At 37.4% G+C, this 15165-nt stretch overlaps 3 protein-coding genes across 5 annotated transcripts in view; 2 read left to right on the forward strand and 1 right to left on the reverse strand.

Annotated features, from left to right (window-relative positions):
- The window catches only part of LOC146472307 (beta-1,4-galactosyltransferase 4-like), an 87813-nt gene that overhangs the window by 10864 nt on the left and 61784 nt on the right, over nucleotides 1-15165 (forward strand). For 2 of the 3 annotated variants that reach the window (XM_085119738.1, XM_085119737.1), the window contains 2 exons: nucleotides 294-416; nucleotides 552-653. In XM_085119738.1, coding sequence (XP_084975864.1) covers nucleotides 294-416; nucleotides 552-653 — 225 coding nt within the window. Of the gene's footprint in view, nucleotides 1-293; nucleotides 417-551; nucleotides 654-1738; nucleotides 5186-15165 lie in introns of those variants that run through there. The other variant, XM_085119739.1, reaches the window with a different exon arrangement.
- LOC146472308 (ubiquitin-conjugating enzyme E2 G2-like) lies at nucleotides 2948-10488 on the reverse strand. The gene is made up of 7 exons (XM_085119761.1): nucleotides 10348-10488; nucleotides 9635-9670; nucleotides 8415-8460; nucleotides 7550-7668; nucleotides 6781-6921; nucleotides 5921-5958; nucleotides 2948-5232 (listed from the first exon to the last, which is right to left on the reverse strand). The coding sequence occupies exons 1-7, from the start codon at nucleotides 10388-10390 to the stop codon at nucleotides 5158-5160; spliced, it is 498 nt and encodes a 165-aa protein (XP_084975887.1). The 5' UTR covers nucleotides 10391-10488; the 3' UTR covers nucleotides 2948-5157.
- On the forward strand, nucleotides 10507-15125 carry LOC146472309 (U6 snRNA-associated Sm-like protein LSm5). The gene is made up of 6 exons (XM_085119763.1): nucleotides 10507-10608; nucleotides 11500-11595; nucleotides 12060-12087; nucleotides 12352-12424; nucleotides 13237-13253; nucleotides 14950-15125. The coding sequence occupies exons 1-6, from the start codon at nucleotides 10569-10571 to the stop codon at nucleotides 14963-14965; spliced, it is 270 nt and encodes an 89-aa protein (XP_084975889.1). The 5' UTR covers nucleotides 10507-10568; the 3' UTR covers nucleotides 14966-15125.

A 15165-nucleotide genomic window follows, 5' to 3' on the forward strand; every position in this document is an offset into this window, starting at 1 on the left:
TTTGTTTCAGATGTAAAAAAACTGTTCAAGGAGCTCAATTTTTCTGAGGGGAACAGCTAAAAATCTTAAGCGACTTAGAATGCGGAATAAAATGCCCGTCAGGACCCTTAAGATTAAGCCTTTATGGCCTATATTTCGAGTCCTGCGCCAACCAAACACAATGCAAACAATGTTTTATACCTTGCCACTATTAATAATATTTTACTTCTGCATGCACAAGTTGGCTTCCTTATTATTTTTAATTTTCCTTGTGTTGAGTGAATAACCTTTTTCTTCTGAACATTTCTCTACAGCTTGCCATATGCGAACATTTTTGGAGGGGTAGGTGCCCTGTCAAGGGAACACTTTGAGCTTATCAATGGCTTTTCAAACCAGTTTTGGGGATGGGGAGGAGAAGATGATGACCTTTACATCAGGTAGTGTACCCATAACAGTAAGGTCCATGGAAAGTAATATAATGTGCTCAAAATGTTTACATGTTTGTGGCCAAAAGTGGATATGCATTGTAATTCTGCGTATAATTTTGACTTTTGGTTTTAAAATCTTGATAGAATTGCAAGCAAGGGGCTGAAGCTATCCCGTCCTTCAATGCAGTTAGGGAGGTATACAATGATACAGATATTTCACCATTCTGCCCAGGCAGATGAAGGCCGGTAAGTTATTCAATGGAGTATTTTTACAGTACCTACCTTTACTCTACCCACTTACACACTGTTCTTGCCTATAGACTTTGTACTCTCCTTCCTTCCTTCCTTAGTCAGTCATACAAATACAAAAAGAAGGGAGGGAGGAGGAGGAGGAGGGGGGGGGGGGTGGTGTTAGCACTCCTAGCCACTTCATACTGGGTGTCCTGTGTTGGACTATGGTCACTTCATGTTGGGTATCCTGTGTTTGACTATAGTCACTTCATGCTGGGGCTCCTGTGTTGGACTATGGTCACTTCATGCTGGGTATCCTGTGTTTGACTGTAGTCATTTCATGCTGGGTATCCTGTGTTGGACTATAGTCACTTCATGCTGAGTATCCTGTGTTGGATTATAGTCACTTCATGCTGGTATCCTGTACTGGACTGTAGTCACTTCATGCTGGGTACCCTATGTTTTACTATCGTCACTTCATGCTGGGAATCCTGTGTTGGAGTGCAGTTGCTTCATACTGGGACAAGTATCCCATCCAGGGGGGAGTAGTAATATTCCTTGTCACGTTATGCTGGGTATCCTGTGATAGACGTACATCCCATCCAGTGGGAATAGTAATAGTCCCAGTCACTCCATGCTGGGTATCCTGTGAGGGACGAGAATCCCATCCAGGGGGGAGTAGCAATACTCCTTGACACTTCTTTCTGGTGCTTTGATGGACTAGGAGTAGTACAGCCCCCTCCCCCCCCCCCCCCCCCCATCCAGGGGGTAATAGGAATACCCCTAGATGCTTCATGCTACATGTACATATACTGGAGTTACATGTATGTTCCACTATGTGGGTGTCCTGTGGCATTTGTGCAACTTTCCCTTCATCTGTAATCACAGAGTTAAATTGCAGTTCTTTATAAATCTGCATTTGGTTTCATCATCAAAGTTAATAAGGTAATTTGCTCACTGTAAAGAGATTTGAGTGCTGATGTTCAAACAAAAGTCCTCCATCAAAGTGAATCAAACATTTTGTTTCTTCTCCCCCACTGATGTACAGAGCACCACAGTTTCTTTTGAAACTAACCCTCTTCTCTCTTTAAATCTAACAGATTTACCAAACTGCAAAGTTCTGCTGCCCGGATGGCCACTGATGGAATAAACTCTCTCAAATATACTTTGGAGAAGGTTACTGAGCACCTTCTCTATACCCTGGTAACAGTTGACGTAAAAGAGGCTGTTGGAAATAAGAGATAGCATTACTTTAACTTAAAAAGATAGTGCCTTTTATTTATTAATTATAGAGTAAAGTCATTCCATGGTTTACTGTGGAAGGAGATCTAGATGCCATAACGTATTTTATTTGTACACATTTTACAGAAGTTTATGTGCAATGCCATACAAATTTGACAGCATTTTTACAACAGAAATGTCTTTTTCAAGATAAGGTGGCTGGCACCAGTTACGATGCATAAATACTACCACCCTCTAGATCAGTTGATACAACGTCATCATACCAATGCCTAATTATTGGTGAACAAGTTATAGTTGTCTGAGAAACTCTATGTGCCGAGGTGGATGACTGAGAGGCTTGAAGAGTGAAATGTAAATCAAACTTTTGTGAGTTAACATGTTTTGTCAAGTTATTTTCCTGGCTGTCGTGTTTTAACAGTTTCATTGAGTGTAGAACGTGTATAAAGGACATGATGTCATGTTCTTCAAGTTATAGTTTTCACCCTATAGGTTACCATAGCAACAATATAACCTGTTAAAAACAGTCCTAAAGATTATAACTCAAATGAGCTATTGAATGCAACATTCTGCAAAGTTTAAAAATATTTGTAGGAGCCTTGTTTACCAGTGTTTAGGCATTTGTTCGATACCATTGTTGTAGTATCCAGTGATACTGAGAGGTAGTAATAGCTTGATTGCATTGCCGCCATGTTGGTGCCACAACAAAAGAAATTTTGCTGACATAGTTTGCATAAAAATGGAAGTTAACTCCTAACCACCAACCACCAACATGGCCACCTTGACGTAACTTGCAATCAACCTATAATTGATCAAATTGTAACAGAAAGAAAAGTTGGAAACTGTTATGAGCCACCTTAAAACACTCACTTTTTCTGTCAGTGGCAGACATTTGAACAGGACTGTAACTTTTTTAGTTACATTAATTCCATGTTTTATCTCATACTTGCTACAGCTTCTGTTGAGTTACTTTGCTCATGTTGAATAATTTATCTAATGGGTGATAACTATTTTATTTTATGGGGATATTAAAGAACAAGTTGATTAATATAAATTGTTGATTTATAAGAGAGATTTAGAATCGCATTTATTTTCTTGAAAAAAATTAGTACGCAGATGAGAATAGTGCAAAATAATTCTGACGTTTGATGCTAGCGCAAAACTGCTCAGTGTTACTGAGAAACTGAAAACAGCAAATAATAGATTATTTATAGGGTAAACATGGTCACATGATCATTTTTGCTGTTTGCTGGTTGGCGTAAACTTAATATTATTCTTAATCTGTTGTTAAGATGAAGATGCTGTATTTAAATATTGTGCAGTTCCAGAAAATATCCATACTCCCCCCACGGAAGGTTTTTGTTTTGTACCCCCCCCCCCCTCCCCTCAGGAAATTCCAGTTTAGCTTCATACTTTGCTTCTAAAATTTTGGCTTCTAAGGCCTCCCTCCCTCCCCCTAGGAATTTCCAATGACCTTCCATGGGGTGGGTATGGATTTTTTCTGGATACATGATAATGATCATGATCTTTAATTATTTGTGGATTAAATTAGAGATTAATAGATGGCGTATGGTTGTTCACACCATAACAGGTCTACTGGCTTTGTGCCTGAGCAAATCTGTACTGTTCTGCTCCTTTGTTTTCTCTTCATGAATTATAAACGAGTTTGAGAAGTAAAAATATAAAATAATATTGTTGTTTAAACAGAGTCTACCAAATCTGCTCTAATGGGCTTGTCCCATTTGAACATTTTTTAGATTTGGAAGAAATGCCTGTTGAATACTATGGAGAACATGTAAAATTATGGGTTTAGTTATTCAATGGGTAACCACATCAGGCCTCTCTCATAGTAGCATTTGAAAACCTATGATTTTGGTGTAAAGTGTACCACTTCAGTCTGGAACCTAAACACTATAGCATTGGTCTGGCACAAAAATCCACCATACCGAACAAGATGGCAACTGGTACATTTACCCATAATAACTTTTATTATTCTTAGTGTACATGTATGCTCGCCTCATAAAAATGCACAGAAAAGTTCTAAAAACTTCAAACCTAGCATACACAATGTTGTTAGTGCAGGGATGAATTTTGCAAAAATATGACTTTCTATGTGCCTGGTGGCTGTGCTAGGTTGATAAGTATAATTTGTGGTAAAATGTACAGCCGCCATTTTTTTCCATATGGTGGATTGTCTCCAAATCAGTCTTTCATGAGTGAAGGAAAGGCCTGTCTCAGGGTTTACTGGACTAGAAATTGGTTTCTGATGCCCCAGGAGGATACTTTTGGAGATTTTAGAGCCTTTTTACAGCTTATTTCAGCTTCTAAAACACAATACAAGAATAAATTGGCAGATATTTTTAAATAACAATTATTTAAATAAATGTTAGAAATTTTAAATTATTTTTAAAAAACAATTATCTGGTATCACCTGATACTTAGCCGACAAGACCGTAGGCTAAAATCAGGGCATCTGCACAATTGAGTAGGATAATTGTTTTATTATTCAACACATTGATAACAAAGCACAGTTTTATTGCAGAAAAGCTGGAAATGGTGTTAATTTGGCCATTTTTCTTCCAACATACAAAATTACGTATATTCAACAATTTTTCCATGAGCGCATGTTGGATATGAGATAATAGATAGCCATCGAGTTGCTTAGCGCTGAGTTTGCTATAATCATCTCATATCCAACAAGCGCAAGTGGAATAATTGTTTTATTAAAAACAATCAAGAAATATTGCTAAATCTTACTGATTTCGCTCTGCAAGAATAATCAGCAGACAATTTAATGGCAATTTCTTGGCGTATACCATGTCCGCTAAGCCAATCAAATCCCTCGAATTGCATTATACAATGATTCACCTTTTAATAATTCAGGATATCTGTTGACTACAGATGACGAATATTGAGTGCAACATGATTACACTTGGGCAGTGTTACAATGTGTTGAAAAAAAATCTGAGATATAGAACTTATTAGAAGTTGGTTTGATGGCAGATTAAATTTACAAGGTAGTGTTGCTCTATTCTAAAATAAACCCTGTTGTCCAATAAATTTTTTTTGCTCCCCCATAAAAGCTATCTGGTATGGTGTGAACACAGTTTAACAAGACCTTTTAAATACTGTGTGATACATTATTTTCCATGAAAAATATTCATTTGAGAATTATTGTGAGATGTTCCTCGCATAATAATTTATTATTTTCTACCTTGTACCATAATTTATGTTGAAATCAATTGAGCATTTGATTGTATTAACTAAAAAGTTTTTTAAATTAAAGCCCTAATGATTTTTTGACAATCTCTTTGGCTATCTCATTAAACTTCTCGCGGTTTTCTCTCCACATTTTCTGAAAAAAAAAAAAAAAAGAAAGAAAGGATACATTAAACATGAACAATTTAATTATCAGCAGACTTTGAGGTAATTTAAAATCAAGGCTATTGCCTTAGAAAAATTTCAAGGAGCCCAAAAGGCCAAAAGCTGAGAGTATCAGAGCCTACCATGCAAAAAAGTTATGCGCCCAGAGCATTTTCTTGGACACCCAGGCTACTGTTAAGCAGCTGCCTTGAAGTTACTGCATGAATCTTAAAACTACAAACACTTTTATTGAACTTTGAATGTGAAAGTACAGAACGACATCTTCAAAAATTAATTACATGGCACCATCACTGTTAAGTGCAATTTGAGCTTTCGTTTGTTAGCTATGTGGAAATAGACATTGAATCGGTACATGTACGATATTAATTCGATTAACCGCCCTGCCCATGAGTGTGGGCGCTTACTAGAGGTGGGTGCTGATTTGAGGGTGGGCGCTTATTATTTTTTCCAACATTTTCAGTAAGCGAGGACATTTTGTAGAGAATAATGAATGGAAAACTTGTAAATACCAATTGGAAACAACCTGCGCCAAAACATCTTTTCACTGAAATCAGGGTGTGAGTTCCTTTAATATTCATACTATCCACAGATTTAAAGTTCAACTTTTCACTCAAACTAGTAATGATACCGTATTAATAATTATTACATTTTATACTTACAGAGGCATCTACATTAGCACCGCTTTCATCGTTGGGTTCTGTAGGCAAAGAAGTGATCAGAATTGAGCATTAGAAATTGAAGATATAAGCCCCATCCAAACATACACATTACATTACTGCATGGAAAAGTATTTCTTTATCCCTCCACACAAGTTAGTTCCACCTGTCCACACAGAAGGTAAGATGAAGTCACACTACAAACCTAAGTGGCCCACACAGCACTAGAGAGCTTAACATGGTTTTCTGTAGCACAAATTAAGTTACTGGGAGTATTGCTACATGTACAACCCCCGGATGGGATGCTAGTCCATTGCAAGGTTACCCCCAGCAGTATGTTGTCGGTGCCCATTTATACACCTGGGTGAAGAGAGACAATGTGTCCAGAGCAAAGTCCTTTGTCTACGGAAACAACACAGCAATGCAGCGACCAACCTACAGCCTCAAACCATCAGCTCTGTGATCTTCCGATCGAAAAGTCTGACACACTAACCACTACACTACAGCGCCTCCATGCTTAAACGTAAATTAAAAAGAATTTGAAAATGCTAAAAACCCTGCATTGAGCATGTGTTGATCATATATGTTGGATATTTGCTCTCTTGCAGACTGGGTCAGAAGGTGTGACTTTTAAAAATATAATAATTAATGCTTACATGTATATGCTGTCCATGCAAAAACAAACAGTTGGAAAGTATTTTCAAACTTCAAATAAAAATTTCAATTTAATATAAACATTAAGGAGGTTTTTAATGTTTATGTGTGACATAAAAAAATTGCCAATGGCTAAGCACGACACATTATGCAACTTTCTTTTTCAAGATGGAAGAAATTGATCAGGCAAAAGGGAACCAGGTGCTTACCTGCAAGCATGCTGACAACTGACAGAAGGATTTTTTCAACCGACTGCACAGGACTCCATCTCTCGGCACTGCTCTCATATCCCATAGGGTCATCACCAGGGGCATGAAGTATGGAGATGCACACTCGACCATCAGGGTACACTACCAAGCAGAGACAAGAAATTACAATTATTATAATTAGAGTGGTTTACCACTGAGTGTTGTAAAGCCAAAGCTATTGAATAGCAAATCAATCAAGGGGTTGTATGTTGTAGTAGTAGTAGTAGTTTCAGCCGCTAAAGTCCGTCGTTGGACATAAGCCTTCCCCATTGAAACCCTCCACTGGACCACATTTTGCAAGACACGCATACAGTGCCAGTGTTTTAGGAAACTATCTAAGTCGTCCCTCCATCTTGCCTTGGTCTTCCTCAGTTCCTTGAGTGTCCCTGGGGCATACAGAACATAACGCTGTTTGTCCAATGTTCGGTTATCTGTTCTTGTACGTTGTAATAATTACAACAAGTATGTTGTAATTAAAATAAAATGTGCAGTTCCAGAAAAAATCCATACCCACCCCAAGGTAGGTCATCAGAAATTCCTAGTGGGGAGGGGGGAGACTTAAAAGTCAAAATTTTAGAAGCAAAGTATGAAGCTAAACTGGAATTTCCTGGGGAGAGAAGGGGTGCAAAACAAAAAATCCCTCTGTGAGGGTAGTATGGATATTTTCTGGAACTGCTCAATGGACTTTTAAAGGTAGATGAAGGCAATTTGTCAGACTATTCCAACTTACCATTAGGATGGAACATGTCACAGACAAACCTCATCTTTGGGGGACTCAGAGGGTAGTCAGGTGGGAACACCAGCCTTGTGGTAAATAAACCCCCTTCAAATGGGGTCCCTTCAGGCCCTCTGTAATGTAAACATGTACATGTATACATGTCGGTTAAGTTTATAATGCAGGCATGTATTTTGTACACTATGATATGAAAAAGCTCAATTTAAACACTTTACCAGTATATTACCAATGAGTACAGTGTATGTTTAACAGTAGATCAAGCAAGACAATATTACCACATGGCTCATTGTTTAAACATCTCAGTTTAATGGATAAATTCCCTTGTTTTTTCTCTCTTCTATAATAATTTACGTATAAGATTGACTTTTGTTATTGAATTAAGCAGAAAAACTAACGCGGAGAGATTTTGACGTTTCGATGACATCCTGTTATCATTATCAATCTGAATGATAATGATGACAGGATGATGACAGGATGTCATCGAAACGTCGAAATCTCTCCGCGTTAGTTTTTCTGCTTAATCTATAATAATTTGTGATTTTTGATAAATCCTTAGGAAGTGTGGACACACCTCTCACAACCATCAGTTTCTCTCAGTCCCTTTTAATAATTTAAATTAAAAATTCAATTTTAAATTTAAATTTCTGATACAATTCAATAATTATTATTGAAAAATTGTCAAATACTTGACTGTGAAATGTTTGTGGCTGGTCTGATGCGGCGTTTCGTGTCGGCCAAGAGACTCTTCAGAGACCTTCAGAATTTGTAGGCCAATTCGTTGAGCATCACGCCCAAAGTGGCGTTCACAAATTCAAGATGTTAGCAGGTTAGCAATTTGGCAATGGCAATTGAGACTTACGTTATTAAAGCTTCCCATTCAAAGAAGTTCTCTTCACTAAGTGGACCTAGCAAAATTAAAAAAACAAAATGATCGATGAGCCATCTCTCTACAATGAGGAGAGCAATTTGCCCCAAATACTTCAAAACAAAAAAGATCATTGTGAATGGAATAAATATGATGGAAAACTTTAAGTCTAGGCGAATAAATGAGAATGATACATTATTCAGTAAGCTATGGGAGACTTGTGGGAGCCTTAGCTCCCAGAGGTCTCCCACTCAGATTTTTTTTTTTCCGAGTATGCCTGTGTCACTTACTAAATAATACATCGTTGTGAATATTTTAGTTAATAAAGAAGCAAAAGGCTCAAACATCTTATTGATTGAGTGACTAAATTGAATGATTTCATTGACACACTAAGAGCTTGGATGACTTATAAATGACCGCCTTTGGCTTCTGTGGAAACCAAATATATGTGTTTTCTGCACTTAATCAACCCTCTTGGAATCCTTATACGTACCATGGTGACTAAAATTTTGCTCCTGCTGACCTAAAAAGTATGGTAAGCCACACAATGAGCCCTCACGGCTTGAACTCATTGACCCGGTTTCTGTAGCATGTCAATCAACTAAGAGTATTGCTGCTCCCCCCTGGGTGGGATGCTCGCCCATAGGGTTTCCCCAATCTCGTGCCCAGAGTTCCCAGGCTCTTTGGCCAGCAGTTAGTCACCAAGAGAGACTCTGGGGACATCGAATTTTATTACCACAGGATTTCTGCAGTAAAACAATGGAAATCGTTATGGAACAGACGATCAAAAAATTTGCATTTTTTCAATGTCCCCAGAGTCTTTCCAGCATTGCCCCGCTGACCAAAAAGCCTGAAGATTCTGGGTACAAGATTGGGTTACCCCCAGCAGACTGCCGGTACCCATTTATACACCCGCATGAAGAAAGACAATGTCAGGAGCCGATGAGACAATGTGGAGCAAATTTTCTTGTCTAAGGAAACAACACAGCAATGAAGTTACCAACCTAGCCTTCGGACCAAAAACCTGACAGTTACTAACTGAAGGGTTAGTTGTGAAGTTGTCACTGACGACAAAAAATTACCTTCAGTGGTTGTTTTGAATTGCATGTTCTGCTTTACACTCTATTGCTCATAGGAGAAAGATTCGGTACTTGTAGGCTACATAATATTAATTTATGTTTACACACTACAACAGTACTGTATATACAAAATACCTGCTAAAATACCATCTGGGGAATTCAGGGTCAGCTCTATGAAAAGAGAAACAAATCAAAACAGTAGATCATTAGATTTCAAAAAACAGAACAAAAATGTGCAGTTCCAGAAAATAATCATCCTCTCCCATCCCATGGTACCAAAACCATATCCATCCCTCCATTCCCATGGTAGGAATTTTTTTCTAAGATCGATCTCCTTACCTCGCTGAACAATTTCAGGTGCATTTGTATAGTTTGGGTGCCTCTCTGAAGGATTAACCGTATGTGGAGAAAACACGTTTCTTAGTTGGTTTTAAAGTAAAACATGAAAAAAACGTTGTAGATAGATGTGGTCTGCCGTGTATGGGGTCTCCGACTCTTTTGTAGGCTATCCTTATGGCTCTGTTTAATTCACTGTATGAACTTCTTTTTTGCCCTTGAATTGTAATAAAGATAAAACGTTGCCTCTATTATGTAGGCATTTCAACGGTTTTACCTCGGCCGGTGTAAGAACCTGTACGTAAAACTCACAGCTGACTTAAAACGAAGGAGACAAAAACATCAAAACAATACAGGGAAGGAAAACAATAACACACAACACAGAGAAAAAATCTGTCAGGTTCTTACACCGAGGTGAACATTAAGCTTATACGATTAAGCTTACGTGATGTTGCGTTGAGCTAACTTCAAATTAAACCAACTAGCAAGTTACCTTGCTCGACTTTACTTACGTCTATACTCAGCCATAAGTCTTTTAAGAGCTGCCCCTGCCATTACGTTGGTAGGTTTTCCAAACCAGGGAAATATTCCGACAATTACTACCAGAAAAAGATTTACATGTCTATTTCAACTTGGTTTCTTTTCGACTTTTGTAACAGAAGTAGAGCCTGCTATATTTTGGCCAGAACCTTTGCTTTCAAACGCAAAGTACGTCATATACGTGCAAAACAAGATGGCGGCCGCGGGAAACGAATCTCAGTTACTTCCACTCGGTAAGTTTTCGTCCTTTTTCGTTTTATTTTGTTGGAATTACTTGTAGATTCGAAAAGAAAATCGCTATAGATGAAGCTCGAGAAGTTAGTCGTGTTAATTACAAAGAAATCCAACGAAGCGCTGAAACTTAGCTTCCTACCTCCGCTCTTGCACGTGCCAAACGTTGGATTAACGTAGCTGTCAGATGAAATTCTGCGGTTCGAGTTTTCATTTTATCAGCGTACTTAAATTAGTTTTTATTAGTGAAACTATTAAGTTGCGATAAGTTTTTAAAATGGAAACTTTTATCAATGCTATCTTAGTGAAAGGAAACAAGTGACTGGGAATTGAAGCTAGACTGCATAGTTTAAAACACAATCTTCAACCTTACAAAACTCTCTTAGATAAACCTTCAGAGTACTTATGGATCAGTCAATACCAGCAGTGCCCACCCCCCACCCCCACCACGTCCCCCACCCCTCCCCCTAATTTTAGTGGGGCATTGTTCAACGTTGTCCTTCCTGGGCATTTGACCACCTCATGATTTTCACCTCACAGTGCTGTGGGCTTTGTTTCAATGATAAGTTCACCAGCAAATTAAAGACAATAAATTATCGATTAACTGCCCCTGTGGAGAGCATAAATGAGATAGTAGATCCACAGAGCAAAAGGTCACTGCCACAATACTGAGAAATAGGATGTTTCACCTGAATAAGCTTTCATTCAAATAAACGTAACCCCAGAAACAAAGAAATTCATCACATCTAAATGCGTGTACCTAGGGAAGGTCAGAGTTAGCCTACAATGTACAAACATCAATTCAAGTACCAAGATCCAATTTTTTGTGTTCAGTTGTTACACAGTTATGGCCCCTAATGACAGCTGCGATGTCTGTTTGCCTCTTTTTACAGAGTTAATAGACAAGTGCATTGGATCTCGCATTCACATTGTTATGAAAAGTGACAAAGAAATTGTGGGAATACTTTTGGGTTTTGATGACTATGTCAGTATCCTTGCCATCTGAAGCTGTATTTATGTTTTTATAAAAAATAATTTATTTCTTGATGATAAAGGGAAATGTGGCCAATGTACAGTACTGTATGTCCAATTTATTAAAGTGTCAAAGTGTTTAGTTCTGCAGTACTACATGTAATTGGAGACACTATGTAAATCACTGAAAGAGATAGTACAAACTGAACATACCTGACAGTGTAACATAATTTTGCTAAAAATCCCAACAGGCTGGTGGCAGGCCAGTTGGCTATTAACATACAGTAGCAATATGACTATAGATTTGAGAACAGGGCAACTGTGAAACAAATTGAAGTGGTCTGAATGGGATTTGAACCTGGGACCTAATTTACAACTGTCCGATGCCCAAACCACTTGGCCCAGTGGCATATTTTCATGTTTAGGTTAAATGTTTGTTACAGAAAATTTTATGTTATTCAAATCCTTGATTCATTCATAGACATTGTTTTAGAAGACGTAACAGTGTTGTAAGTATGAAATATTATTATTATTATCGTTATTATTAGTATTATTATTATTATTATTATTATTATTAGTTCTTTTCTTAACTTTTAACTTGTAAATAACAATTTCAGCTGCTTGGTATATGTTAATAAAGATTTATTAGTTATTATTATTATTATTATTATTATTATTATATTGCAAAGTGGAATACTATTAATAATTTGGACATGTATCTGTGGAGATAAGTAGAACAATTTGTCTGAATATTTGCATATTGATTTTAACAGTGAGAATACACCGGAGGGGAGGAGAATGACTAAACTCGACCAGATTCTCTTGAATGGAAACAACATTACAATGGTAATCTAATTAAGGGTTTAGAAAGTACTATTTTATGAAAATACAGAAAACACGAGGTAAAGTGTTCCATTTGATTTCCAAACACTGACAAGTAGGTAGAAAAAACGAGGCGCAGCCACATGAAACTTTTTCAAGACTTGCAGAATATTAAGTATTTAATATACCTAAATGTTTGATTTTTGTCAACATTTATATTTTAATAATTATTAGCTTTACATTATTTTGTTTCACATCACATGCCAATGATCAAATTGGAAACTTTTGCTCAACGCCATTGACTTATCGCACCTTTTATAACATGCGAACTCTGAACTACAAAACCCAACTAGCGATGTGTTTTACTGCTGTCAATCATTATGGTGAACAACCGATTGACCGCAAAAAAGGTAGAAACTGACAAAGTGTTTCAAAATTAGCCAATTGCAGTGCTTGAATGTTGAACCCATTGAGCCAAACGTCCTTGTTTTCTGGGAGGTCTGCTGCACTGATTGGCTGTTTTTGTGCTAGAGGACACATCATTCGTCTGGACCAACTTGGGCAAACATTTTTTGTTTGTCTGGTTATGCATCTCTGGGATAAAGATGGGTACAAGAAGCATTATGCGTCCGGACAAACTATCTTCCATGATTGTGTGTTGTTCAAGATGCATGTTTGTCCAAGTTTGTCCAGATGGATAATGCATCCTCTAGTATAAAAATGGCCATTGACAGCAGTAAAAAAAAGTAATGATTGATTGAATGTTGAACTTCAGAGTCAGTATGTTGTTGATTGAGAAGTATCTGTTAATGTTCCCTTTTTATTTCTTCTTCCAGCTTATTCCTGGTGGAGAGTATCCTTTAAAAAAAGTATAAAATTGTAACTATTCCACTGTCTGGTTGGAAATTGGGCAGATTGTTTTTTTTTTATTATTTAAGGATGGTGCTTACTTTTGTTATTGCGCATACGTTCTGCGCATCTCAAGATACTCGGGTTTCCTATGGGTGGTGCCTACTAATACAGCGATATTTTTGTGTGGTTTAAAACTATGCTGAGAAAGCAGAAGGAAAATTGGGGGTAACCATCCATTTTTCAGAGATAATAAAGCTTCAATTTGGAGAACAATGCCATACATTGCTTTGTATTTTACTGATTTTAGAATAATATTATTGTTGCTTAATTATCTCTTAAAAATGCATGGTTACCCCCAATTTTCTTTCTGGATTTCAATAGCCCTTACTAAGATCTGCTTACCCTGCATAGTCATAAACCACACAAAAACACTTCCTTATTAGTCTAGGCAAATGATACAGTACACTGTACTCTCTTTTTGCCGGTTAGTGTTTCAGCTGAAAAGTACAATAACCTGGTTAGGGTGACATTTTAAAATTTCCTTTTTAGATTGAGTGGGAAAAAGCAGGTTCACAATAAGTAGTTCCACCAAAAAAAAATAAATAAATAAATAAAAATAATAAGAATTTTCCACAATGCTTCATATTTTTGCCGCAATAATCAGCAGTTCAATTATATGTACTTAGAATTGTCACCTTAACCATACAGTCTGCTTGTATTTTAACCTCAATACCTATACAAAGTCAAATCAGGCCCGTCAATATTATTATTGAAGGGCCGGTGGGAAAAGGGCACAAGTGATGATCTGCTGGCCTTAGCATCCAAATCTTTCTCCAAATTTGTTCTAATGTGGCAGGTAGAATGCCAGGTTGTTGTGTCAGATTGCTTGTTCCATATTTATGCTGTGATTTAAGCATTGGTTTTTGCCAAGTGAGCTTATGACTCAGCTTAAAATATGAACCAATGGACAGGAGTCCTTGAGTCTCCTGTAGCTTAGTGGTAGAGCATCCAAACTAGTAATCGGAGGGTCTTAGGTTTGATTCCTGATAGGAGCACTCGGATTTCTTTTTTCCGAGTGTGCTCGTGTCATTCATTGAATAATACATCATTCTCATTTATTCACCAGGCTTAAAATATTCCATCACATAAATTATTTCATTGCACATAATGCCACACATTGACATTCCAGTCCTAGCAGTATGCAGGATGTTTGTCCCAGGAACATAGTTTAATGTCCTTAGCTCCCAGAAGTCTCCTGTAGCTCAGTGGTAGAGCATCCGAACTAGTAATCAAAGGTCTTAGCTTTGACTCCTGATAGAAGCACTCGGTTATGCCTGTGTCATTCACTGAATATTGCATCATTCTCAGAAGTAATTTCTTTTCCCCTCTGTCTAGAGCTAAACAAAGGTTCTAATCTGATAACACATCTGTATGCCAAATTAAAGTAGAGCATTTTTGGAGGAATTTGGACTCTAAAAGTCAAATTGCCACTTGCACCCCAATTTCAGTGGGGCCTTCAATAGAATAATTGTCAGAGGTATTTTTGTCAGCCATGAATTGTCTGGAGTAACATAATAACTGTGCAACATTCCTCAAGGAAAATGGTTCTTTTGAAGCTTGATAGTCTTCAGATTTGTGTCTGGGATGTATTTTAATTTGTACTAGTTAAATGGTTTGATTCCTTAACCGATTTCTAGGGGCCCAGAGATCTGATATTCAAGGAAACTACAGGAGTCTGGATCCTACATCCATGCTAAACTTGTACATACATCAGCTGTAACTTACAGTAAACTGAAAGAGCTCTGTCCTTCACTTCAAGAAAAAATATTAATAATATTAAAGAAATGATGTGTCAGAAGATCTCAAAGAATATGACTCAGTTGTTGTGTAGCTTCAAGTCACTGCTCTGGGTA

Source organism: Pavona decussata, unplaced genomic scaffold (assembly GCF_977016875.1).
Source record: "Pavona decussata unplaced genomic scaffold, jaPavDecu1.1 SCAFFOLD_100, whole genome shotgun sequence".
Classification (NCBI taxonomy): Eukaryota; Metazoa; Cnidaria; class Anthozoa; order Scleractinia; family Agariciidae; genus Pavona; species Pavona decussata.

Excerpts from the sequence above, each read along its gene's own strand:
- LOC146472308 (XM_085119761.1), bottom strand. The coding sequence starts at position 10,390 with ATGGCAGGGGCAGCTCTTAAAAGACTTATGGCTGAGTATAGAC. Across the intron at positions 8,461-9,634 it reads CCCAGATGGTATTTTAGCAG|GTCCACTTAGTGAAGAGAAC; the intron begins GTATTTTGTATA and ends TAATTTTGCTAG. Across the intron at positions 5,959-6,780 it reads AGTTGTCAGCATGCTTGCAG|AACCCAACGATGAAAGCGGT; the intron begins GTAAGCACCTGG and ends CTTTGCCTACAG.
- LOC146472309 (XM_085119763.1), top strand. The coding sequence starts at position 10,569 with ATGGCGGCCGCGGGAAACGAATCTCAGTTACTTCCACTCG. Across the intron at positions 11,596-12,059 it reads GGGTTTTGATGACTATGTCA|ACATTGTTTTAGAAGACGTA; the intron begins GTATCCTTGCCA and ends ATTCATTCATAG. Across the intron at positions 12,088-12,351 it reads TTAGAAGACGTAACAGTGTT|TGAGAATACACCGGAGGGGA; the intron begins GTAAGTATGAAA and ends TGATTTTAACAG.